The sequence below is a fragment of the Peromyscus maniculatus genome, chromosome 2 (assembly GCF_049852395.1).
Source record: "Peromyscus maniculatus bairdii isolate BWxNUB_F1_BW_parent chromosome 2, HU_Pman_BW_mat_3.1, whole genome shotgun sequence".
In the NCBI taxonomy this organism is placed as follows: Eukaryota; Metazoa; Chordata; class Mammalia; order Rodentia; family Cricetidae; genus Peromyscus; species Peromyscus maniculatus.
Window position 1 is genome coordinate 135,470,999 of NC_134853.1, and position 26,351 is coordinate 135,497,349.

General features: G+C 41.0%; 3 protein-coding genes and 1 non-coding gene across 13 annotated transcripts in view; 2 read left to right on the forward strand and 2 right to left on the reverse strand.

Moving 5' to 3' along the window:
- Ipp (intracisternal A particle-promoted polypeptide) overlaps positions 1–430 on the forward strand; it is a 34,755-nt gene extending 34,325 nt beyond the window's left edge. For both annotated transcript variants that reach the window (XM_006986578.4, XM_042271655.2), the window contains exon 9: positions 1–430. In XM_006986578.4, the coding sequence (XP_006986640.1) occupies positions 1–225 (225 nt within the window). In that variant the 3' untranslated portion in view covers positions 226–430.
- A 2,208-nt stretch (positions 431–2,638) lies between these two features.
- On the reverse strand, positions 2,639–2,714 carry Trnaa-agc (transfer RNA alanine (anticodon AGC)). Its single transcript has one exon. It is a non-coding gene; the product is annotated as a tRNA-Ala (tRNA).
- Positions 2,715–3,993: 1,279 nt separating this feature from the next.
- Positions 3,994–9,346, reverse strand: Tmem69 (transmembrane protein 69). Of its 6 annotated transcripts, none has more exons than XM_042271667.2 (5): positions 9,144–9,346; positions 8,153–8,233; positions 7,669–7,863; positions 6,902–7,037; positions 3,994–6,100 (listed from the first exon to the last, which is right to left on the reverse strand). In XM_042271667.2, exons 4-5 carry the CDS (start codon positions 6,941–6,943, stop codon positions 5,399–5,401), a joined length of 744 nt encoding a protein of 247 aa, XP_042127601.1. In that variant the 5' UTR covers positions 6,944–7,037; positions 7,669–7,863; positions 8,153–8,233; positions 9,144–9,346; the 3' UTR covers positions 3,994–5,398. The 6 variants fall into 6 exon arrangements, with proteins under 6 accessions (XP_042127601.1, XP_042127602.1, XP_042127599.1 ...); XM_042271668.2 differs by having other exon boundaries at positions 7,740–7,863; positions 8,153–8,237; XM_042271665.2 differs by having other exon boundaries at positions 8,153–8,237.
- A 49-nt stretch (positions 9,347–9,395) lies between these two features.
- Gpbp1l1 (GC-rich promoter binding protein 1 like 1) overlaps positions 9,396–26,351 on the forward strand; it is a 53,973-nt gene continuing 37,017 nt past the window's right edge. Inside the window, exon 1 of one of the 4 annotated variants that reach the window (XM_042271661.2) lies at positions 9,396–9,501. The gene's annotated coding sequence lies outside the window, so the exon portion shown is untranslated. Of the gene's footprint in view, positions 10,550–26,351 lie in introns of all 4 variants that reach the window. The other 3 variants (XM_042271662.2, XM_006986571.4, XM_042271659.2) reach the window with 3 other exon arrangements.

Below are 26,351 nucleotides of genomic sequence, written 5' to 3' on the forward strand. Positions count from 1 at the left end.
GAGAAGTGGGTTGAAGTTGCTTCAATGAAAGTGCCTAGAGCAGGCATGTGTGTTGTGGCAGTCAATGGTCTCCTGTATGTTTCTGGAGGCCGCTCTTCCAGCCATGATTTCTTGGCCCCAGGTACCTTGGACTCAGTTGAAGTTTACAACCCTCATTCAGATACATGGACAGAAATTGGTAACATGATCACTAGTCGTTGTGAAGGTGGTGTTGCTGTGCTATGACACAGAAAGCATAAATGAAAATGTAGGTCCTGACCTTTCATAAATCAAAGATATATTTGTGATATGACCTTTTGATTCTTTTGAGGATTACATATATTGAAGATAGATGAGTGATTTTTTTTCTAAAATTTTGAATGAGAATGGATATGGAATATATCTTAATAAAGAACTCATACTAATTTGCAAAGCTTAGCAACAATAGAAATGGTGTTTGTGTCCTACAGTTATTCAATTATCAATAGAATCTTAGTTGTAAAAATTGTTTGCAGCCAGGCGGCGGTGGTGGTGCACACCTTTAATCCCAGCACTCGGGAGGTGGAGGCAGGCGGATCTCTGTGAGTTCGAGGCCAGCCTGGTCTACAGAGCGAGATCCAGGACAGGCACTAAAACTACACAGAGAAACCCTGTCTCGAAAAACAAAAAACAAAAAAAATTGTTTGCTAGAAACTTCTGGGAAATAGTACCTTTGGTTACTTTTCTAGTGCAGTTCAAGTTGTAACATAGCCTGTATACAATGTAAGGATAATCTCCACGAAACAAGTTAAAGATTTCTATAATTCATGATTTGTTCCAGAACATAGTTTCCATGGTAACATTTGACCTACAGAGAAAAGCCAGTGAAACTGTCCTTCAATGGCAGGAGTTTTCACTGTCCCCAAGTAAAAACACTAGAAGATTAGGAAGGGCATATATCTGGGTTTTTTTTGTTGTTGTTGTTTTGTTTTTTGAGATAGGGTCTCCACATAGCTCTCACTGTCCTGAAACTTTCTATATAGGCCAGGCTGGCCTTAAAACTCACAGAAATCTGCCTGCCCCCACCTTTCCAAGTGCTGGGATTAAAGGCCTATGCCACTTGTCCAGCAATATCTAGCTGTTTAGAGAGGAAAGTTTCTGCTTTTGATAGTCTAAGAGAAGAGTTTACCCACTCGTATTTTTTGTTTTGATTCTGACAATACAAGTTCTTGGTGAAAGTTCTTTATAAAAATACGTTTACTTTTTAAAATTTGTGTGTGTGTGTGTGTGTGTGTGTGTGTGTGTTTGTGTCTGCTTGTCTATATGTGCACCATGTGTAGACAGATAGATGCCTGCTGAGGCCAGAAGAGGGTGTGATATGCCCCTGGAACTGGAGTTACAGGTGTTTGTGAGGTGCCCGATGTGGGTGCAGGAAACTGAAAGAGCAGCAAGTGCTCTTAACTTTTGAGCCATCTCTGTATTCCCTCTCTCTCTCTCTTTTTTTTTTTTTTTTTTTTTTTCCGTTTTTCGAGACAGGGTTTCTCTGTGTAGCTTTGCGCCTTTCCTGGATCTTGCTCTGTAGACCAGGCTAGCCTAGAACTCACAAAGATCCTCCTGGCTCTGCCTCCCAAGTGCTGGAATTAAAGGCGTGCGCCACCACCACCCGGCAGTGCGCCACCACAGCCTGGCTGTATTCCCTCTTGATGACAGTTTTTTTTTAAAATATGTGTGTGAGTGTTTTACCTGCAGTTTTGTCTGGGATCTTGCATTACAGATGGTTGTGAACCTCCATGTGGGTGCTGGGGTCCTCTGGAAGAGCATCCAGTGCTCCTAACCACTAAGCCATCTCTCCAGCCCCTTGATAACAGTTCTTGATTGAAATAGTATGTAATGGGTATAAGAATTCCCCAGGCATTATTATGTGCTTAGAAGTTTCTTCTTTATTTTCTAGATAGTCACCAAAATTATCTATTTAGTTTTAAGAAGAGAGACTTTTCTTAGATTATTAAGCTTTGTTTAATTTATTTGTACTTGCGTAAGCCTATGTAGTAGCTTAGTATAATGCTACTGCCTGGCTTGGAGAAAGCTGAATAGTAGTTACAACTTTTTGTTGGTTTTGATTGTTTGTTGTTGCTTTTGGGACAGTTTCTCTATTCAGCCCAAGTCAGCCTTGAACTCTCAACAATTTTCCTGCTTTAGCCTTCCGAGTGCTGGGATAACAGGCGTGAACCATCATACTTGGCTCTATAGGTACAGTTTTGAGCATCCTTAATCTGAAACCCGAAAGCTTTTAAATGCTGACATCCAATGCAAAAAAAAAAAAAAAAAGTTTCGGGTTTTGGATCATTTTAGATTTCTGATTTTCAGAATAGGGATGCTTAGCTGATAAATGCTACATAGTCTAAAATCTGGTGTATTCTGAGGTCCAAAACACTTCCAGTCCCAATCATTTCAGATCTTCATCAGAGATTTAACCTGTACATGTAGAATTTTTTTAAAAAAAGATTTATTTACTCATGTATTTTATGTACACACCAGAAGAAGGAATCTGATCCCATTACAGATGGCTGTGAGCCACCATGTGGTTGCTGGGAATTGAACTCAGGACCTCTAGAAGAGCAATTAAATGCTCTTCACCACTGAGCCGTCTCTCCAGCCCGGATTTTTTTTTTTTTTTTTTTAATTAAGCTGAGGATCGAACCCAGGGCCTTGTGCTTGCTAGGCAAGCGCTCTACCACTGAGCTAAATCCCCAACCCCCAGAATTTTTTTTTTTATAGACAAAGATTGTGTGAGTTATAACTATCTTGGATCTAAAACTGCTTCTACACAGAGAAAAAACAAAATAAAACTGCTTCTAAAAACTTGTTTCTCCTGATAATCATTGTTAAGAATTGTTTTATGCTGAGTTCTGAACGCTGTGATCACTGCTTTTATTTTTGCTAGGCAGTTAGAGCCATGTTATTAAGGGTTTGCATGCTTTAGATTTAACTGGCTGGCTCAAGGCTATGATTTCTTTCTTTTTCTTCCTCTCCCCCCCCCCCCCCAAATAGGATTTCTCTGTGTAGTTTTGCAGCCTGCCCTGGAACTCACTTTGTAGACCAGGTTGGCCTTGAACTCAGAGATTTGCCTGGCACTGCCTCCCAAGTGCTGGGATTAAAGGCGTGTGTCACCACCTCTCCCCGGTGATTTCTAATTTTTTTTTTTTTTTTTACTAAAGTCTTTCAGTATATTGTTAGACGAATCACCTTAATTATATATGTAATTCTAAACAGTGGATGCTGGCAATTGAGTATGATGCTCTTAACCACTAAGCTATTATAGTAAAAGCCTCAGTAGGCTAAGTCTGGTCAGAAAACACCAAAAAACAAAAGCTAAGAAATTTGTCCGGCTTTTCTGTGAAAGTGTCTTTTGTTATGAAACTGCTGTCTACCACCTTTACAGCCACAGATCATTTCAGTTCATTAAACTAAGTTATGTCAGGTAAAATAAGCTTAGATAAGCCAGGTATAGTGGTACATGCCTTTAATCCCAGCACTTGGGAGGCAGAGGCAGGCAGTTCTCTACATATTTGAGACCATCCTGGCTATATATATATATATATATATATATATATATATATATATATATATATATATATATATATATATATATTGAGTTCCAGGACAGCCAGAGCTGCATACTGAAGCCAGAGCTACATTCTGAGACCCTATCTCTATGTCTCTCTCTTTTTTTTTCCTGAGACAGGGTTTCTCTGTGTAGCTTTGAGCCTTTTCTGGTACTCACTCTATAGCTCACGCTGGCCTCGAACTCAGAGATCCGCCTGACTCTGCTTCCCGAGTGCTGGAATTAAAGGCGTGTGCCACCACTGCCCGGGGAGATCCTATCTCTTATTTAAAAAAAAAAAAAAATGCACTTTCCAATGGCAAGTGCTATTCAAATTGACAAAAATACATTTATTTTCAAGGTGTCATGGACTTCCTAATGAAGTAAGAGTATTCTTTTCATGAAATGTGACTTCATGCTTACTAGACCAATAAATTTTTCATCTTGTCTTTATTGTTCTCAATATAATCAAAACACTGAAATGTTTATATAGATGACTTATAATTCACAAAAAGGTGATGAAAACTAACCTCATATGACACAATAAAGGATTAGATTTTTCAATATGAATTACTTACAAGTAGTATTTAATCATCTCAGTGTCTCTGTAGCTGCAGCAAGATTATGTGGGTTCATGCAGATGGGGAGTCGGGGGAGAAGACTCAAAGATACCTAAGAATGAATTTAGCCTTATGCAGCTGCAGGGATTCCAACCTCAAAGGACTGTAGTACTATCCCTTTGCCTAGGGCAGTTTTATTTACTCTCTATTTACAGTTTAGCCAGTTAATTTCTATACCTTCAAAGCAACCTAAAAGGAGTTCCCAGAGATAAAATGCCAGGGCTACATAGTGAGACAAACAAACAAACAATAATTTTTTTTTGGGGGGGGGGGGTTGGGCGGGGTGGGTTTCTCTGTGTAGCTCTGGAACTTACTCTATAGACCCAGCTGGCGTTGAATTCAGACACACCTGCTTTTGCCTCCTGAGTGCTGGGATTAAACACATGGGCCAACATCTCTTGGCTAAAAGGAATAATTTTTAGAAATGAAAAAAAAAAAATCTGTTTCTGAAGAATAAAATTCCCACCAGTTGGAGGAAAAAAGAGCCAACCAAGGAACCCAAGTATGATGCTAAAACGCAACTTTACAAGCAAGAGGTAGAGGGCTCAGTGGTCAAGACCATGTATGTTATGGACCCAAGTTTAGTTCCCAGCCCAGACCCTTGAGTGGCTCAGAACTGCTTGTAACTCCAGCTCCAGGGAATCCAATACCCTCTTCTGGTGCTATGGGCACTGTATTCTGTGCACATATCCCCCATGACAGAACTTAAAAAAAAATTTTTTTTTAATATTTGAAAAAAAAAAGCAGGTTTACAAGACTTATAGCAAAGTAGCAAATATCAGTAAAGTAGTTTAGGTTCTTTTCAGTCCCACCAGCCACTCCCCAAATAACCAGAGACTTAATATTAATTATAAATGCTCGGCCGATAGCTTAAGCTTGTTTTTAGCTAGTTCTTATAACTTAAATTAGCCATTTCTATTAATCTATATGCTGGTTAAGCTTGTTTTTAGCTAGTTCTTATAACTTAAATTAGCCATTTCTATTAATCTATATGCTGCCCTTAGGCTCATTTACCTCATGTATTTACTTCCCATCCTGCAGGCTCTGAGTCTCTTGGTGCCTCCTCTAACTCCACCCTTCTTCTCCCCAACATTCTCTCTGTCCTGAAAATCCTGCCTAGCCATCAGCTAATCAGTTCTTTATTAACAACGAGAGCAACACATCTTCACAGTGTACATAAGGGCTATTCCACAGCAAAGTAGTTTTATATTTCTACTTAACCAAATTTCTTGGTCCCTTTTTCTGGATAAATGCTTTTAAGTATTAAAGTGACTACAAATGAGCAAAAAGCCACTACAGTACTTACTATCCTCAAGGCTTTGAACCAGTTGGGATAATGTGGCAAAAGGAAAAGTTCATTGTGTAATGCTACCCCTAAACCTATTATTACCATGACTATGGCTTCATTGAGTCTTTCAGAAAAGAGGATGGCTAGCCATGAAAATACAACAGGGCTCATACTACTAGCTAAATTAATGTAGTCTGGTTTGGCTGGACTACTTTCTGGCAGAGCAAAGCCCCATCTGACCCCTCCCAAGAAAGCTAGGAAACTGGCTCCATAAGCCATCTGAGTAAGAGCTAGTATAGGGATATAAGACTTTGTTATGACCATGGTGAGGGGTGGAGCAATAAAGGGAATTAGCCCCACAAGACTTATATATAATGCTGGCTTTGGGCTATCAGGTAGGTAAGTGATGGTGCTTGGTGGCCTAGAGGGAAGGAGTGCTTCCTTCTGTTGTCTTTTAAAGTTGCATGGTGATGCATGATAGCATTGTATCTTCTTCATATACACTTGAAATGATGGGGCAAGCCAAGTCCTTGGAGGCAAAGGGAAAAGGTTCTGCTGAGGAGATGTCTTAGGAGCAAGTAAATCTATTCTTCTGGTTCTGAGTTTCACTGTAAAAGGGTACTTCAGCATCTATAATGGAGATAGAACCAGGAGATAAAACTCAAAATTAGAACATGTAGTACACAAACATACATGAAGGCAAAACCCCATATACATATAACAATTTTGGGGTTGGAAAGATGGCTCAGTGACTAAGAGCACTGACTGTTCTTCCAGAGGACCCAGGCTTGATCTCCCCCCACCCCATATACACACATGGTGGCTCACAACCTGCTGTAATTCTAGTCCCAAAGAGATCTGACACCCTCTTCTAGCTTCCACATGCACTGCATGCAGTGGTACGCACACATACATATAGGTAAAACAATTATACACATAAAAGAGAAACAGCTATTTAAGAGTCTTGGAAGCAGGCTGAGAATGATGTCATATTGGCCTTTACTCCTCTGTCTCCAATTAGAATGCTTTCCCTTCAGTTACCTACATGGCCATTCTTTCATTTCTGACCCTTTTATGTTATGTTTTATGTCCTGTCTATTATTTTCAAGTAGAATTTATTCTTACTTGTAGTGGGGGTGCCCTCAGAGGAAGCTTCAAGTCTTTTAGAACTGGAATAACTGGTTGTGAGCCACCCAACATGGGCGCTGGGATCAAACTAAGGCCCCAGCAGTATGTGCAAGGCTGAGCCTATCTCTCCTGGTCCTGTCTATTGATATTCCCCATTCTCCTTCCCTAATGTATAGTTCTCCACAGCAGTTACTACTTGACACAGTAATATTTTACTTATTCTCCTCCCTCACTGGAATACATGAGGAATATATATGCTACTGCCCCAGCCAGACAGTTACTGAAAAATAGTGCTCAACCAACCTTTGAAGACGCTCCAGAAAATTTCTGGATGAAGTGAAGCATACTGGTCTCTATTCAGAGTCTTGTTCCAGAAGATGCAGTTCTGATTAATATATTTTTACAGCTAAGTCGGATAACTGAATTTGAAGCAAAGGTCCTATACAGAAAACAACATATCACTTAGTTGTCCTCATTTTACAAAGGTAAAGTCATGAGAATCTCTTCGATGGAGCATAATTTATTTTGAAAAAAAATTTTTTTCCCTCAGGGCTGGAGAGATGGCTCAGAGGTTAAGAACACTAGGTGTTCTTCCAGAGGTCCTGAGTTCAATTCCCAGCACCCATATGGTGGCTCACAACCATCTGTAATGAGATTTAGCTCCCTCTTCTGGCCAACAGGGATACATGCAGGCAGAACACTGTATACATAATAAATAAATAAATTTTTTTAAAAAATTTTTTTCCTCAAAGTAACATATTAAGGAAATCAGAATTTGTTTTCCTGATTATTTTGGTTTTGGCTGTCCAAAAAGAGCAATGTGCAGAACCTGAACATCTGGATTTAGTAAACATCTCTACCACTTCCTTTGGTGCTAGTTTTCTCATCTTTAAAACTGATGGTCAAAAGCTGGGCGGTGGTGGCGCACGCCTTTAATACCAGCGAATCTTTGAATCTTTGTGAGTTCGAGTCCAGCCTGGTCTACACAGTGAGATCCAGGACAGGCTCCAAAGCTACACAGAGAAACCCTGTCTCGAAAAAAAACAAATCAATAAACCTGACGGTCATACCTTTTATTCCCGTTAACTTGTCTATCCTCTTTAGTTATTGTCTACTTCGGAGCTTAGGAAGTTACACTTACAATAATGATAGCAGCCACAAATATAGTAGCTTAGTTGTGAACGGACAAGGTAACTACACGTTTTCCATATATTAACTGTACACCTTTTGGAACTCCGTAACAACTGTAGCACGTGTTTTCGAATCTGGAAATATTTAAAGAAAGTATTAGGCTAAAGCCCAGAGACAGCAGGTGATGTGGAGATCAAGGATAGAAAGCCCACGCTCCATCCGCAAATCTACGTGAAAACGATCAAATATGTCGCCAATGCAACAACCACACTGAGAGCCTCAAACCAACACTTTAGAGATAGGAGCGGAATTTAGACACAAGAATCCTTGAGATGTCTGAGCTGACAGTACATCTCTTATTTACCAGACCTTAGAGAGCCCCCCACAACCTCCTGCCCAAATACATACAGCCCTTATACATACTTGCCACCATCACGCGGGGAAAAGCTGATCAAACCCAACCAGAAACAGCACTTCCGGCGACTGGAATCACACAACCCCGGACTTCCTGAGGCCAGAAAAATGAGTCCGGGTGGGAACAGACAAGGGAACTACATGTTTTAGCAAGTTCCGACTCTCTTTCGGTTTTGGGTCGCTTCCCTCCCTCAGTTATTTTATGTTATTTTTATATGTGTGTGTTCGTGCATTTGAATGTATGTGCCAACTACGACCAGAGGTGCGGATCTCCTACAGTATAGGTGCTGGGAGCTGAACTGGGCTTCTCTGTAAGAGCAGTAAGCGCCTTTAACCATTGAGCAACCTCTGCGGCCCCGGGTGCTAGTCTAAAATTTAATTTTAATTGATGTCGAGTCTCTATGCCAGGATTCGTAAGCAGCAGAATATATCTAGGAGTTCAGGAAGGTAGAGTACAATTTCTGAAACAATCCCATTAATGGTAGTGCAGGAAGGTAGGAGGAGACTTGGAGTTGGGCCGACGTTATTTGGCCGAATTCGTATCTACGGAACTTCATTTTTTTTTTTTTTTTTAAGACAAGATATCATTTAGATGTGTTATTCTGCTGGCCTAGAACGCTTAACTTTGCAAAATACAACAGGGTTGAGTCGGCTGGACACATCTTCCTTTTTTTTTTTTTTTTTTTTTTTTGCATTTGAGTCTTACTACTTATTGGGCAGAGGTGGGTGGACGATTATTCTCTTTACTATTACCTAGAAATTACATTGAGGAATACAGAGGGCTAGGAACAAAATTCACAATGAATTAAGGTGTGGCGTTAGGGCCTTGGACTTGGAGGTCATCCAGGAAGTCATATCATTTTTTTAAACTTATCCAATGTGTGATTTAGTGTAACTGCCTCCCGTCTGCCATCAGCCGACCAAAGGAACAGGTACCAAACAATCTGAGAGTTCTTGGGTCTTGGTGCAAAAAGCTGAAAACAAATAGGAGCTCACTTACATAGGGGCCCACTGTGGTAGTAAAACTTGCAGAAGAGTTAGCTTCTAGTAATGAGAGACGCGGGTGGCTGCCGAGGCTTTCACATTTATTTCCTTCTCTGGTCTGGTTGTACTGCCTCTTCCTGTCGTGCAATACCCAATGGAGTGCTAATAGACCCAGGAGTCTGTTAGCAAAGACCGGCTGGACCAGAATTCCAACCTGCGCCCGGGTGGCTCCGTGACGCCTGCAATACCCAAGAACTACAACTCCCGGCGGGTAGCGCGCACGACACCACTGCGCATGCTTCTAGTGCTGGGACCTAAGGCACGCCGAGGGCTGGAGTCTCAACGACGCGCCCACGTTAAAGGAGGAGCGAAAGGTGTGCAGGGGTTGGAAAACACGCTCTTCCGTAACTGGTTTGCTAATTCTGGTAGTTGGCGAAGAATCTGGCTTACAAGTGAGGTGTGAGAAGGTGAAGAAAGAACGGGCGGGGAAGAACTAGTACAAACACACCCACCCACATTCACGTGCTCCCAGGCCGGAGTCCCGGCAGGGAGCTTTCAGGGGAAAGTGCTGAATTCGGCTGGTCCCTGCCTCACGGACGGCGCGAGGAAAGGCGAAAGGCTTTGCGGAAGGCAGAGCCGGCCAGCCGGGTATCGCGCTGAAGGGCGCCGGGGGCGGGGCAGGGGGATAACCGCTGTTGGGGCGGCCCAACGTTTGCAGAGCGAGCCGCGGGCGCCGGTGCAGTCACCGGAGCATGGTCTTGCGCTTGCGCGTGCGCCTTTGCGAGTGGGCGTGTGGGAGGCGGGCCGGAGTGGCAGGGGGCGGGCCCGACCGGTCGTCGCTCCTCCTCCGCCCGCTCTGCCCCCTCCTGTGCCTTGTGGGCCGGGCAGCCATTTTGGGAAGAGCTTTGTTATGGTTGTGGGCTAGTCACCTCTGCTGGTCGGAGAAGCTGGGGACGCGTTCTTAGACGTCGCGGCTCGTCCTGGACCGTAGCCCCGCCACTGCCGGGTGAGTGCGAGTTCTGGACTTGGAGCAGAAGTGGACCTCGAGTCGTCCCGGCACCGGCCCTGCCGGCTGCCCGACTGGCCGTCTATGAAAACTAGTTGGAAGGAGGTCTTGCACAGGTGGTTGGGTGTAGGTCCGCCTCGGGTGGACGAGAGGAACCGGGAGTCGTCTCGTTGGAACGTCCCCCTCCCCCCAGCGGGAGGAGCCTTGCACACGAGCGTCGCCGCGGCAGTTCCAGAGCGCTCCGACTTCAACTTCTGGGTCGGAAACGCTCACCTGCGGCTCGGGCTCCTTTCCGAGAGTTCCGGCTTGGTGGTGGTTGAGTGACTTCGTTTACTCGTTTCTTTCCCCGTCCTTGAAAATAAGAGCCGAAGGCTTCTGTCTTCCAGTTAAGAGAAACTTAGCGAGGAAAAAGACGTGTAAGTCAAGTGTGGGATATCTGGGGGAAAGGGAACTTTCCCTCCCGGAGTCCGGGTTCTCCGGGGTAGTGAGACTTTTTCCCCTCAGATTGTCTTATCAGCCAGCTACCAAACTCCGTGCCATTGGGAAAGAGGATTGATTGGTCTTGAAATGGCTTAACTAGTCATTTTTTATTCCATGCTAAATCTCCCAACCCATAAAATTAAAAAAAAATACTGAATCTAAAATGGCTGTAGCCTGGGGAAGTACCAATAAAATAACATTTCGGTTGTTTTTCCCTATTGGACGTTAACTGACCCTTTTTTCAATTGGGCTCTTTGGAGAGGGTAGGTGGAAACAAAGGTGAGGCTCAGGAAGTTTATTTCAGAAGTTTACATAAGAATGGGTGCGGTTTTTTGTTTTTGTTGTTTGGTAGTGGCGAATAGTACTGAAATTGTGCTATGGTACCAGTTTTGTTTGCTGCTTTTGTGCTCTGAAGTTGGCTTGTATAGTGTGTTGAATAGTTTAATTTTGATATTTCTTGCTTACTCGGAAAACCTGAAGTTAGTAGTGGTTCATGTTTTTTGTTTAGTAATAATCCGCTTTCTTCTGTAAATTTCATAAAATACTGAGTGTTGGATCTCAGGAGACCGAAATTTGTAGTTTGTTGGAGATCTCATGTTTTTTTAAGGTCCTTTTCTCCTCAGAGTCCATGAAGTTTGGATATTTATAAAATAACAATTTTGCAAGTGAAATAAAGAAATAAAAAGAAAAATTTTCAAGTGAAAACATCCTCAGAAGTGGAATGCCAGGTGGTTGTGTCGTTAGAAAAAAAAAAAAAGCAACCTTTTCGTTTGCTCAGAACAAACAAAAACCCACACAGCCAGAAGTGTAACAGAAACACCAGCAAATTTTAGTTTTTGGAAAGGTGTGATTGAGTTGTAGCTGTTATCTATTCAAAAGATAAAGTAGAATGCTAATTGTGAATGGATCTTTAAAATCCATTCACAAGATTAACTTATCTTTCAGAGAGTTGGTTTCAATTACTTTCATACATTCTTTTAAATAGGAAGGTTTTTGTCTGTTCTTCTAGGAATTTTATTTATTTATTTATTTATTTATTATGTGTATGGGTATTGTGCCTGCATGTATGTGTGAGTACAGTGTACATGTACATGCAGGGCCTACTGAGGTCAGAAGAGGGCCTTGGATCCCCCAGAACTGGAGTCAGGGACAGTTGTGAGCTGCCATGTGGGTGCTGGGAATCAAACCTTGGTGCTCTGAAGAGCAGCAAGTGTTCTTAACCATCTCTTCTGCCCCAAGATTCTTTATTTTTTGTTGGTCTTCTAAGAAAATCATGTAAAGTTCTTTTCAGAAATTACAAGTTAATTGCTTTCTGTTTGACATTATTACTTTGACTATTTGAGAGACCTTACTTTAAATTTACTTTTTTTTTTCTGAGAGTTCTCAAAATGAATTGTGTTTGTTTGTCTAAACATTCTTTCAGTTGATTATGGACAATGTTCTTTCAGAGTTCTTGAAATTGGGGAGAGGATATTCGAAGGAAACCTTTATTTTGAATTTAACAATTTGGGTTTTTTTTGTTGTTGTTTGTTTTTAAGATTTATTTATTTATTATGTATACAGTGTTCTGTCTGCATATATGACCTGCAGGCCAGTAGAGGGAACCAGTTCTCATTGTAGATGGCTGTGAGCCACCATGTAGTTGCTGGGAATTGAACTCAGGACCCTTGGAAGAGCATCCGGAGCTCTTCTGTCTGAGCCATCTCTCTGGCCCCTAGTTTAACAATTCTTATCTTTGATTGTTTAAAATCTTAGTTGAAGAGTTGGGTACATTCAACCATTTCAATAATTTGTGCATGATAAGAAATCTTGGAAATGAGTGTGTGTGTGTGTGTGTGTGTGTGTGTACATGTACATGTGTGTACATATATACGTACATTTCTTTTTGAGGCAGAGTCTCACTGTGTAGAGCAGTGGTTCTCAACCTTCCTAATGCTTCAGTAATTACTAATTACTGAATTAGTACAGTACTTCTAATACAGTTCCTCATGTTGTGGTGAGCCCCAACCATAAAATTATTTTGTTACTGCTTCATAACTGTAATTTTGCTGCTGTTAGGAATCATAATGTAAATATCTGATGTACGACCCTTGTGGGGTTCGTGATCCACAAGTTGAGAACCACAGCTGTAGAGCCATGTTGGCCTGGAACTCAGATCCATCTGCTTCTACCTTTCCAGTGCTGGAATTAAAGTATGCATCACCACATCTGGCTACTTTTTATTTTCAATATGGGGGATTGATTCCAGAGTCTAGTGCATGTTGCAAGCATGCTATCACTGTGCTATATACCACCAGCCTATAATTTATTTTTATTATTATTTAATGTACGTGTTTTGCCTTAGTATGTATGTGTATCACATGTATGTCTGGTGTCCTTGGAGGTCTAAGGAGGGCCTTGGATCCCCCTAGGACTGGAGTTACAGTCAGTTTTGAGCTACCATGTGGGTTCTTGGAATTGAACCCAGGTTCTCTGCAAGAACAAGCGCTCTTAACCACAGAACCAGATCTCTAACCCCTATAATTTATTTATTTATCACTTTTTTTTTTTAAGGATTTAGTTATTATGAATAACAGTGTTCTGCCTGCATGCCAGAAGAGGGTGTCAGATCTACAGATGGTTGTGAGCCACCATGTGGTTGCTTGGAATTAAACTCAGGACCTCTGTAAGAACAGCAAGTGCTCTTAACCTCTGAGCCATCTCTCCAGCTTCCCCCACCTTTTTTTAAGTAGTTAACTTTATTTTATGTGCATTAGTGTTTTGCCTGTGTGTATGTCTGTGTGAGGGTACCCTGGAACTAGAGATACAGACAGTTGTGAGCTGCCATGTAGGTGCTGGGAATTGAACCCAGGTCCTCTAGAAAAGCAGTTCTTAATTGCTAAGCCATCTCTTCAGCCCCTATTTATCATTTTTTCAAGACTGGGTTTCTCTGTATAGGCCTGACAGTTCTGGAACTTGCTCTTTAAACCACTGACCTCAAACTCAGAGATCCACCTGCCTCTGCCTTCCAAGTGCTAAGATTAAAGTTGTGTGCCACCACCGCTCAGCTCTGTATAGTTTTAAATTCTCATTTAAAGATAAAACACAATTCTCAATCATCTTTCAGAAGATAGCATATCATAATTTTATGATTTAAGGCTAATGTGCCAGGGAGAGGCTATTACCCAGAAAAAAAAATTTTATTTTTTTTTTCCTTTGAGACAGGGTCTCACTGTGTAGCTCTGGCTGCCATGAAACTCACTCAGTAGACCTGGCTGGCCTCACAGAGATCTACCTGCCTCTGCCTCCCAAGGGCTAGGATCAAAGGTGTGTGTGCCACCATGCCCAGATCAAAGTGCTTTCTATTTATTAACTTAATTACTTTGTGACTGTATTGTGGGGTTGTTTTTTTACCTACGTGGTATTGAGGATTGATTGAACTGAGTGCCTCGTGGATGTTAAGCAAGCACTCTTATACTAATTGTATCCCTAATGTTGGGACTAGTTCTCACTAAATTGCCATGACAGGCCTTGGACTGTGAACTTCCTGCCTTGCCTCCTCCCAAGTAGTTATGATTGTATGTGTACAAAATCATGCCTTGCTGAGCAGATGTTTTATTCCTTACTTTGTAGTTGAGAAAAAGGAGGCTAAGAATCATTTGGCTACTAGACAGTTGAGGCCCCAAAAACCTGAGTGAACTGTCGTGGTGCTTGACTTGCTGCCTTTAACTGGGGTGTCTTTATTGTGATCTTGTTGGTTGAGGTTTTTTGTGCTGTTGTGTTTTGTTTTGAGACCTGGTCTCACTCTATAGCCCTGCTTGGCCTGGAATTTGTTGTGTAGGCATAGTTGGTGTCAAACTCAATAGAGATTTGACTGCTTCTGCCTCTCTAGTGCTTGAGTTAAAGTACATCTTACCTTAGTTGGGTTTGTTGTTGTTGTTGTTGTTGCATTAGTTTTTGCAGTGATGAAAGTTGAACTGCCTTTAAACATGAAAGTTAAACTGTTGTAACATTAAGGGACATGAGCATTTTAAGGCATCCTAACAAAAATGGTTTATAGGAAAGGCTAATTTAGGGTGGACAAGATAGCTCAGTTGGGTAGCTGCCAAGCCTGAGAGGACCTGAGCTTGATCCCTGGAATCTGTGTGGTCGTTAGGAGAACCAACTCCAGTAAACTGTCCTTTGACCTCCACACGCATGCTGTGTAATGAAAAAGAGAAAAGAAAGGGAATTTGAGCTGGGGAGATGGCTCAGGGCATAAAGTACTTGCCTCACAAGTGTGAGGACTTGGATTTGTAACCCCAGAACTCATGTGAAAGCATTTCTAGTCTGTTGTCCAGTATTCCTGCAAGGGGATGGAAAAAAGGAGAATCCCTGAAGTACAGGGACCTAGTAGCCTGGCATGTGCAGCACCAAATGAGAGCCTGTCTCCGACAAGGTAGAAGACATGGACTGACATTGAAGATAATCCTCTTAATGAGAACAGCCAACCTCATTTGCCTTGTTATTAAGAAGACTATAAAGGCTAAATCACTGGAATGAAAAAAAGTTGAACATGAGGTTGACTGTATTTTAAATTTGTCTTGAAATCCCTATTTGTACTTAAAAATTTAAATTTTCTTTGACTTTCTTGGAATCTGTAGGTACACTTACAGAATAATTTATCTATTTTTAAATCCTTTTTCTTTTAAGATTTCTATTTGCATGTTTGTGTGAGTGTATGGAATATCCTTTGGAACTGGAGTTATAGGCAATTATGAGCTCACTCATGTGAGTACTGGAAACCAAGCCCCATTAATAAATATTTTTAACAAGTGTTGAAAGGAAAAAGATAAAACTCCTTTTTATTTATTTTATTTGTTTGTTTTTTTGTTCTCGAGACAGGATTTCACTGTGTAGCCCTTGTTGTAGGCTGGTCTCAAGAGATCTGCCTACCTGTCTCCCAAATGCTGAGTGCTGAGATTACAGATATATGCCATCACCACCTGGCTTTTAGTATTTTTGAAACAGGGTCTTACTATGTAACTCTGGTTGTCCTGGAACTCACTATGCAGACCATGCTGACCTCAAACTCACAGAGATATGATCCACCTACCTCTGCCTCCCAAGTGCTGGAATTAAAGACATGTGCCACTACACCTTGTACATTGGACTCTAAAACAATTTTTCATATTTATTTGTGTATGTGCATTTGTATGGGCATATGCATGCCTTGGCACATATGTGGAGGCCAGGGAACAACTATCGAGAGTCAATTCTTTCCTTCTAGCATGTGGGTCCAGGGATGGAACTCAGATTTGTTGGACTTGACATCAGATTCCTTTATCCGCTGAGCCATTCTGGCCCTGCGTCCCACTCTTACAGCACATAAAGTCTGTGAGGGGATAGAGAGTTGGCTCAGCAGTTAAAAGCACTTACTTCTCTTGAAGAGGACCCAGTTTCAATTCCCAGCACCCACGTGGTAGCTCACAATCTTCTCCAGTCTCAGGACATTGAGCCACATCTCTTTTTGAGAAGAGATTTTTTTTGTTTGTTTTTTGGTTTTTCAAGTCAGGGTTTCTCTGTGTAGTCTATGCTCTCCTGGAACATGCTTTGTAGTCCAGGCTGGACTCGAACTCAGAGATCTCACTAACCCATAGTGTTTGTTTTGTCTCTGCCATTGTAGCCCCTTTTATATTGGTTTTTCATGAATCTTGCTGGGAGAGAATCCTGAAGCCACTATGTGCATGAATATGCATACCCAGGCTGTGCCAGTGAGCTACAAAGAAGTAAAGACTATTTAGAATTCATTCGTTTGGCGGCTGGTTGCATTGATAGCTCAGGCAGTTTCCTAAGCCAGCTCTTCTGTGTTGCGACCATTGCATTGGTTTCAACTGCTTTAGCTTCCGTTGTTGTTTTATATATTTGCCAAATCAGTCTCCTAATTTTCTGAACTCTGGTGGTTTGATAAAATCCTGGTTAAGTTACCTAAATGTGGTTTTGTTTTATTTTGTTTTCAGCAAAGGATCTTGATTTGTACAGTTTGCTTTCTCTGGTATATTTTATTATTTCTATTTATGGTAGTCTCAATACAGCATGAAGTTGAAAGCTTTTGTGTATGTTTTGTTTGTTGTTTTTTGAGATAGGGTCTCTGTAGGCTTGGCTGTCTTGGAGCTCACAAAGATCTGCCTCCTGAGTACTAGGAGCAAAGACCCAGACAGGTTTTTGGTTTTTTTGTTTTGTTTTTGTTTTTGTTGTTGTTTTGTCTTGTTTCATTTTGTTCGAGACAGGGTTTCTCTGTGTAGCCAGGCTGGCCTGGAACTCACAGAGATCTGCCTGACTCTGCCTCCCAAGTGCTGGGACTAAAGGCATGTACTAGCACTGCCCAGCTGGTTATTTTTAAAAAACATGATGGCATTTTCATATGTTTATCATTGTACTTTGGTTATATTTGGCCTTTGTACCCTCCTTTATCCCCTCCTACTAATCATCTGCTGTGGATATCGTTCTGTATGCTGTGAATGTGTTGCTTTGATTTGTTTGAAAAATAAAACGCTGATTGTCCAGTAGCTAGGCAGGAAGTATAGTATAGGCGGGAGCAGAGAAGAGAATGCTGGGAAGAGGAAGGCTGAGTCAGGAGTCGCCAGCCAGACACAGAGGAAGAAAGATACAAAAGTATGGGTAAGCCATAAGCCACATGGCAACTTATAGATTAATAGAAATGGGTTAATTTAAGATATAAGAACTAGCCGGGCGGTGGTGGCACACGCCTTTAATCCCAGCACTCGGGAGGCAGAGCCAGGCGGATCTTTGTGAGCGAGATCCAGGAAAGGAGTGAAGCTACACAGAGAAACACTGTCTCGAAAAACCCAAAGAAAAAAAAAGGTATAAGAACTAAATAGCGAGCAAGATCCAGGAAAGGCATGAAGCTACACAGAGAAACACTGTCTCGAAAAACCCAAAGAAAAAAAAAGGTATAAGAACTAAATAGCAAGAAGCCTGCCACGGCCATACAGTTTATAAGTAATATAAGTCTCTGTGTGTTTACTTGGGTCTGAACGGCTGCGGGCTTGAGCAGAACTCGAGAAAACTTAAGCTACAATCATCCCTTCCCAAATATTCCTCTTTGGCTTATGTCCTCTATGTTTAAATATAGATTCCCCATATGAGTAAAAACATGCAGTATTTGTCTCCCCATTACTTTCTCCTGCTGTGAAATAATCCTCTGTACACTGTAAAGATTTGTCACTCAAATTGGTTTAATAAAATGCTGATTGGCCTGTAACCAGATAGGAAGTATAGGTGGGGTGACCAAACTAAGAATGATGGGATGGAAAAGGGTGGAGGCAAGAGTTGCTAACCAGACACAGAGCAAACAGATGAATATGCCATGCTAATAAAGTACCAAGCCACATGGCAAAGTATAGATAGAAATATGGATTAATTTAAAAATAAGAGCTAGTTAATAACAAGCCTGGCCGGGCGGTGGTGGCGCATGCCTTTAATCCCAGCACTTGGGAGGCAGAGCCAGGTGGATCTCTGTGAGTTCGAGGCCAGCCTGGGCTAGCAAGTGAGTTCCAGGAAAGTCTCAAAGCTACACAGAGAAACCCTGTCTCAAAAAACCAATAATAATAATAATAATAATAATAATAATAATAATAAGCCTGAGCTATTGGCGGAGCATTTTATAAGTAATATTAAGCCTCTGAGTGGTTATTGGAGAACTCTCAGGCAGGAGAGAACCATCTGCTTACATTCTCCCTCAACTCTTACTTTCCTGTATTAGTTACCTTTTTGTTGCTATGATAAAAATACCACAATCAAAAGCAACTTAGAGGCCAGGTGGTGGTGGTGCACACCTTTGATCCCAACACTTGGGAGGTAGAGGCAGGTGGATTTCTGTGAGTTTAAGGCTAGCTTGGTCTACAGAGTTCTAGGACAGCTAGGACTGTTAAACAGAGAAACCCTGTCTTGAAAAACCACACGCACACAGTAACTTACAGAAGAAAGAATTATTTTGGTTTATGGTTCCAGAGGAAAGAGTCCATAACAATGGAGAAAGCATGGCAAGCTGGTAGATTACATTTTTATCCACACACAGGAAGCAGAAAGAGAGCCAGTATTGGAAGCCAGGCCAGTCTATAAGCTCACACCTCTACTCTCTTACCCCACTGCACACTACCCCAGTACATACTTCTTCCAGCAAGACTCTACCTCCTAAAGGTTCCATAATTTCCAAATAGCACTGCCAACTGGGGACCAAATGTTCAAATATATGTGTATATGAGCCTCTGGGGTATGTTTCCATTCAAACCACTTACCCTCCCATGTAAAATATTTAAAGGTGGGGAAGTACTGTAATTCCATTGCAAAGGAGGCAGAAGCAATAGCAACACCCATGATGAATTCCAGGTCAGCCATGGCTGTATAATGAGACTGTCTCAAAAAACCAAAACCAAGAAAAATAAGACACAGAAATAAGTATCTTAAAGGAAATGATATACAACTTTGACTAAAAGTTTTATTGTAATTGGATGTTTGTTCCCAAATACTCAACAACCCTTCCCAAATAATTGACTTTGAGGCTTAATATAAATTATAAATAGTCAGCCAATAGCTCAGGCTCATTACTAACTAGCTCTTACATTTTAAGTTAACCCATATTCCTTATTTGAGCTCTGCCCCGTGGTGGTACTTTTATTAGCATGGCACATTCATCTCCTTCCTCTGCTTCTGGCTTGCAACTCCTCACCCTGTCATCCTTAGTTTTTCGCCCAACTATAGTTCTTGCCTGGCTACTGGCCAGTCAACGTTTTATTAAACCGATTTGAGTGACAAATCTTTACAGTGTATAAGAATTATCTGCCTGCCTCTGCTTCCCAAGTGCTAGGATTAAAGGCATATGCCACCATGCCTAGCTCAGTTTTTTAAAATATTAGTCATTATTGTGTATATGATGGGGGGTGTGGCACACATGCCATGGTAATTCTGTGGAGGTGATGAAATAGCTGGACTTGGTGCTTCTCTTCTTCATTTACATGGGTCCAAGGTATTGAACTTGGGTCAGTCATCAGGCTTACATATGTATTGTCCAGCATCAAGTACCTTTATAGGTTGGTTGAGCCATGTCACCAGCCTGTATATTCATTTTGAGATAAGTTCTCATGCTGTAACCCAGCATGGCCTTACTTGTGATCTTCCTGCTGTAATTACAGATATACACCATAACAGCCAGATTATTTGAGGAACATTTGTTAATATGTAGATTTATGTCCATTAACAACTCACCCCTACCCCTGCTCGAAGGTGCCTTTTTTGTGTGTATACCCGTGTTCTTTGTATGTGTGGAGGTCAGAAGACAACTTTGGATGTTGTTCCTCAGGCACAATCTGAGCCCCCCCCCCCTTTTTTTTTAAAGACAAGTCTCTCACTGACCTAGAACTGGCCAAATAGGCTACTCTGGTAGGTAACCTACCCCTTTTCATCACAAAAGTCCATGCAAGTATACAGCAGTGACAACTAGTGTCAGAAGGTCAACCTATCAGAACTAAGGGTTCTGTTAGAGGAAACCATCATGCAAGGCGTTATGGAATTATTGCCTTTTGAATCAATTGGCTGTCTCTCCTGTTATAAACTTTTTGTGCAATAACAGCTAGGATTCTCCCCATTTACTGTGCATTTCCATGTTATGTGTACATGTACTCTCATGATTGCATCTCAATCTTATGAGCACACGTAATTGTGGATAGTCTAGAAGACGGTTTCTTATTTAACTGCAGTTTTTATGAATAGAAACATACTAAAATATGTTTCACACTGTATCTATTGTTCCATGTGGAGTGTAGACACTTGGGGGTCTTACTCTCCATCCTTAGCCACTGACAAGGTAAATACTGGCCAAAGTGTCTTCGTAGAACTTCCACAGAGTGGAATTGCAGGTACCTGGCCTTGTTAGATCAAAACTCTTCAGAAGAATTATAGTAAATCAGAAGTGATAGTGCAGGTGTCTGGCCTTGGTATATCTTAGTCTTTTAAGAGATCAATAGCACCTGTGTTGCCCAAAGCTTCCTCCACTAGCACCTCCCCACTTTGATTCAAATAACAATTAATACTTTGTACTTATTTCTACACCAGTTTTCAATGCAAGATTTTAGGCTCAAAAGACTAATTATATATAGGTCCTGATATTCAGGTGACTAACAGAAAAAGGCTGTTAACTGACTAAGCATATCTGGATATTATTAATCACATAAAATAGTACATTATTCTTTGCCTTTTCCTTAAATCTGTCATTGGTTTAATTTCTTTCCTTGTAACCTTTGTAGCTATCCCTTTAAGAGATAGCCAGAATGTTTTATAACCTGCAGTTGTCAATCACCAATTAAGCTGACCAAGTCTTTGCCAAGTGTGACTCTTATCAGAATACTTGTCCCTGAGAGTTTACTTTGTAGTTTTTACTAACAAGTTGTTAATGAATGAATATGGATGTGTGTGTGTGTGTGTGTGTGTGTGTGTGTGTGTGTGTGTGTGTATGTGTATGTGTATGTATGCATGCATGCATGCATGCATGCATGCATTGCTTGGGGAAACAAAGAGGGGGAAGAAGGTGGAAAAGACCTAAATAGACATGAGAGAGCAGCAAGAAAAGAATTGATTGATGAGGACGGAGATGGAAAGAACCAGGTAGAATGATGAGAGAACAGTAGAAGGGACTGAGAGCAGAAGGGACTGAGAGCAGGAGGACTGAGAGGAGCTAAGTATGAGAACAGAAAAGAAACTTTGTAGATAGAATTTACTGAGAAGAATAAAGGAACGGACTAAAGAATTTAGTGTGCTTAGATTCATTGAATATCCCTCAGATTAGAATTATTAGCTGCTTGTAGCTTCTGTTCTGGACCCTGGCAGAAATCCCCTCAAAGCAGGCACTTGGGGAGAATTTGTTACCAGCCCCCAGTCCTAGTTTTATAAGAACTTATTACCATGCCAGGGTTTTTCTTTTTTCTTTAGGTTTTTGACCATTTCATATATACTTAAAACATATGTTAGATCTCAGAGACTGCTCCTAAACTATGTCTCTAGTAGGTGGCCATCCCAAGGTAGGGTGGGGCAATAGGATTAATTTCCTAAATTACTCCCTTTTATTAACAGTGTCTTAAATTACTAACTCTAATTTACTGTATCTTATTTTATATCTTCACTAATCTGCTAAACTCAAAGACCCTTTCCCTTTATTATCAGTGACAACTCTAGGCACTGTGAAGCAGCACATACCTTTAATCCCAGGAGGATCTCTGTGAGTTGGAGGAGGCCAGCCTGGTCTACATGCAGAGTTCTAGGTCAGCCAGGACTAAATAGACCCTATCTAAAAAACTACACAAAACAAAAAACAAAGATACCTACCTCTAAAAATCTATAAATGTAAGGATTTTACTTTTTTTCTGTGAGTAGTTGCTAAGTCTCTACCATATACTAGTTTATTCTGCTATGAGTGGCTGGCATTATTAAAAGACTAATGGACTGAAATGTTTCCCGGCACATTTCTCCTGGAATTTTTAATATTTAAAGCATACAATGCAGGGCTGGAGAGATGGCTCAGCAGTTAAGATTACTGACTGTTCTTCCAGGGGACCTGGGTTCAATTACCAACACCCACATGGCAGCTCACAACTGTCAGTAATTCCAAGATTTGACACCCTCACACGGATATATGTGCTGGCAAAACACTACTGCACATAAAATAAAAAGTAATTTTAAAAATTGAGACATGCAGTGCTGAATCCTGGGTACATAAAAGGTACACTGACCCGAAGGGGGGGGGGGATTGCTTTATCAAGTCATTCAGCACCCATCACCACCAGTGACCCCTGTACTTTACCCATACCACCTAATTTATTTGTTATACATGCACATACATGTGCAGTATAGCCTAGAAAACTCTTAGTTTTCTTTCCTTAAACACACATCCATTATTTACAAAACTCACTTTATATCAGTTCATCTTGATGATCTGTCATTTCTGATCTTAACTTTAAAGGTAAATATAAAAGACCCCAGAGATGTTTTTCTTTCCCTTTCTTTCTCACAGTTTCTATAGTCAAGGAACATCACAGTGGTGTTAACCTATCTACGGACTCCCCATTGGGCTATCTTGTTCAGAACCTTAAATTATTTATGAGGAAGTGAGAACAAGCAAAATAAATAAAACAAAACAAACAAAACCCAAATTTGATTTTCTTTAGCAATATTATATGGGCACAATATAAACTTGATAGCCAGTGGCCAGAAAATGGGACTTAACGCCCAGCAGCAGTGGTGCACGCCTTTAATCCCAACACTGGGGAGGCAGAGCCAGGCTGATCTCTGAGTTTGAGGCCAGCCTGGTCTACAGAGCGAGATCCAGGATAGGCACCAAAAACTACACGGAGAAACCCTGTCTTGAGAAAACAAACAAACAGACAAAAAACAACAACAAAACAAACAAGAAAATGGAACTTAGAAAACTTTGGTATATCAACATTGTGGAAAGTGGTCTGAACTTCCCCACAAGAACCTTTTACTGTCTTGGTAATTACCCTTCTCTCTGCCAGGCCTGAAGTCGAAATTTTTGGAGTGGGGCCACTCACCAAAAAAAAACAACAAAAAACACAGAGGCTTATATAATATAAATTGACCTATTTATATTGATCTACATTTTACCTCGTGGCTTTTTACCTCTCTTCCATAGTGCACCTCCTGCCTTTCCTTGTCCCTGGCATCTCTTCCATGCCTAGATTCATGTACTCTTCCTCTCTTTCTCTGCCTGGAAGTCCCGCCTAACCTCTTTCTGCCTAGACACATCTTCACAGTGCACAAAAAAAGATTATTACACACTTCTTCCTTTTTGTCTAAATAAAAAGAAAAGATTTTTAACTCTAATACAGTAAAACTATATATAATAAGAATAATTGTCAGCTGGGCAGTAGTGGCCACGCCTTTAATCCCAGCACTTGGGAGGCAGAGGCAAGTGGATCTCTGTAAGTTCGAGGCCAGCCTGGGCTACAGAGTGAGTTCCAGGACAGGCTCCAAAGCTACATAGAAAAACTCTGTCTCGGAAGGAAAAAAAAAAAAAGATTGTCAGGTATTGTCCAAAATGAAAAGGGAAGGTTTTAACTTTAACAAAATAAAACTATATACAATAAGAACAATTTTCAAGGAAGAATTAAATTCACAATATCTAGTCCATATGTATTTGGCAAATTTGGAGAAAGTACTATATTATCTATCCTATCTTTGTCTAGACTCCAAAGTTTTTGGGGTTTTTTTTGTTTGTTTGTTTTTTGGTTTTGTTTTGTTTTGTTTTTCAAGACAGGGTTTCTTTGTGTAGCTTTGCGCCTTTCCTGGAACTCACTTGGTAGCCGAGGCTGGCCTCGAACTCACAGAGATCTATCTGCCTGCCTCTGCCTCCCGAGTGCTGGGATTAAAGGCGTGCGCCACCACCACCCAGCTAGACTCCAAAGTTTTATACCTAAATATTTTTTATCAAAGCTTATATTGCCAGCCTAAAAAATATCTTTTTAGGCCTTAAAACATTTTCTTAAACAACTTAAGCTTTTATGTCTCCCAACCTTATATATTTTACATATCTCTTGTAAGTTTCTTTTCTGAATTTAATAATAAAGAAAATTATAATTTTAACTATCTCATCTTCAATTCCATCAGAAACTCAATAAGAATAAAATACTACTTGAGTAAACAGGAAGTGCAGAGTAGACAACTTCTAAAACTAAGAAATGACAGATATTTGGCTGCCTGGATATTCACACCAAGGATCCTCTGCAACAATGGGGCATCTGTCTTCAGCTTATGAGCCTAAAATATCTGATAGACTTTTCTGTGAAGAAAGAATTTTGAAGGACTGTCCTACCCTGTCTTGGCAAAGTTCAGCCATTGCTGCCTTTTGTGTCCTGCTCGTCCAGTTTGGGCAGCATTCTGTCAGCAGTTGAGGCAAGAGCAGTTTCTTTGCTCAGTGGCTAAAGTTGCCACAAATAAAAGCAAACTCCATATGAAGGTTGACCTTCATCTTTTTTTGTTCTTTGTTTTGTTGTTTTGTTTGCACCTCTACTAGGACTCAATCTGTAGTCCAGGCTGGCCTTGAACTCACAGAGTTCCACCTGCCTCTACTTCCCTAGTGCTGGGATTAAAGGCGTGCACCACCACCACCACCACCACCACCACCACCACCACCCAGCCCCATCATCCTTTTTTGAGGTAGATTGGTGCTGCCAGGAGCAGACGTGTCTCATTGGCATGATGAGCCTTAAGTTATTGTGACCTTTTAAATTCCATAATCTGTGTGTCTTTGAAGTGTTTAAAGATCACCTATCTAAAATATATCTTTGTATGACCTTAAAACATACCTGACATTACAGTAAGTTTGATTGTTATAGATGACTATTAACCTGTATTTCTGTATTATCCTAAATAGCTTTCAAGGGCTAAAACTTTGTTTTTAAATTAGCCACATGGGTACAATACCTTAAGAGTAGAAACATATACAGTATAACAAAAATAACCTTAAATTTGTATCAGCATACAAAAATTCATACCAATGTAAAATATTTGAGACACTAGTGGTTGTTTAAAAGTAGACTCAAAAATCCACCCCTTTATCCCATCATTTCTATACTATATCCCCCTTTTCCCTTCAGAAAGAGCTCCCTGAATCGAATATCCTTTGTTTAGCTTTCTCCCTGACCATTACCAGTAACAGTTTATAACCAACCCCCATAAATGATGATAAACATCCATAACCCACTGATCAAAAACCACCCACCCCACTTCTTGGGAATGTGAGCATTGTATTCTCTACACTGCCTCCTCTTGTTTCTAGGTATTGGCATCTTTAAGGAACTTCAGAAAATTGAGATGGTGGTCAAGTCCTGGGAAAACTATCCAGAACATTTGTCAACTAGTGTGGTGGTATTGTGTTCCCCGAAATATTGTGCACCCTAATAAACTTATCTGGGGTCAGAGACAGAACAGCCACAATATTAAACATAGAGGATAGGCAGTGGTAGCACACACACCTTTAATCCCAGCATTTGGGAGGCAGAGCTAGGCAGAAATCCAGGTGTTCAAGGATACAGCCAAGCATGGTGACTCACGCCTTTAATCCTAGGGAGTGGTGGTAGAAGGCAGAAAGGTATATAAGGCGTGAGGACCAGGAACTAGAAGCATTTGGCTGGTTAAGCATTTGGCTGGTTAAGCATTCAGGCTTCTAGCGGCACAGTTCAGCTGAGACCCATTCTGGATGAGGACTCGAAGGCCTCCAGTCTGGGGAAACAAGACCAGCTGAGGATCCAGCGAGGTGAGGTAGCTGTGGTTTGTTCTCTCTCTCTCTGACCATCCAGCATTTCATCCCAATAACTGGCCCAGGTTTGATTTTATTAATAAGAACTTCTAAGATTCTTGCTACAAACTAGTCTCTGTGTAATGGGAAAGTGGCAAGGTTTATCTGCAGTCCAGTCTGTGAGGCTGGACCATCTCAGTCAGCAACCTTGAAGCTGTTCTGGATACAGAATTCTGAGGAAACTGCAACACAGGCACTCTGAGAGGCTGGATCAGTTGGGCCATCCATTTTTATTGCTCTAAAAACATACAAACTTTCAAAGGTAACATACATATCTACATTAACACAAGTATGAACTGTGTGTTGTACACAAGCCAGCCAGAGATGATTTTTTGTTTTATATGTTACTTTTTTTTTTTAAGGTTTATTTCTTTATGTAAGTTGTTAAGATT

Coding starts and splice junctions, on each gene's coding strand:
- Tmem69 (XM_042271669.2), bottom strand. CDS start 6,943: ATGCTTCACTTCATCCAGAAATTTTCTGGAGCGTCTTCAAAG. Junction 6,101..6,901: donor TTTCTGGAGCGTCTTCAAAG/GTTGGTTGAGCA, acceptor TCTCCATTATAG/ATGCTGAAGTACCCTTTTAC.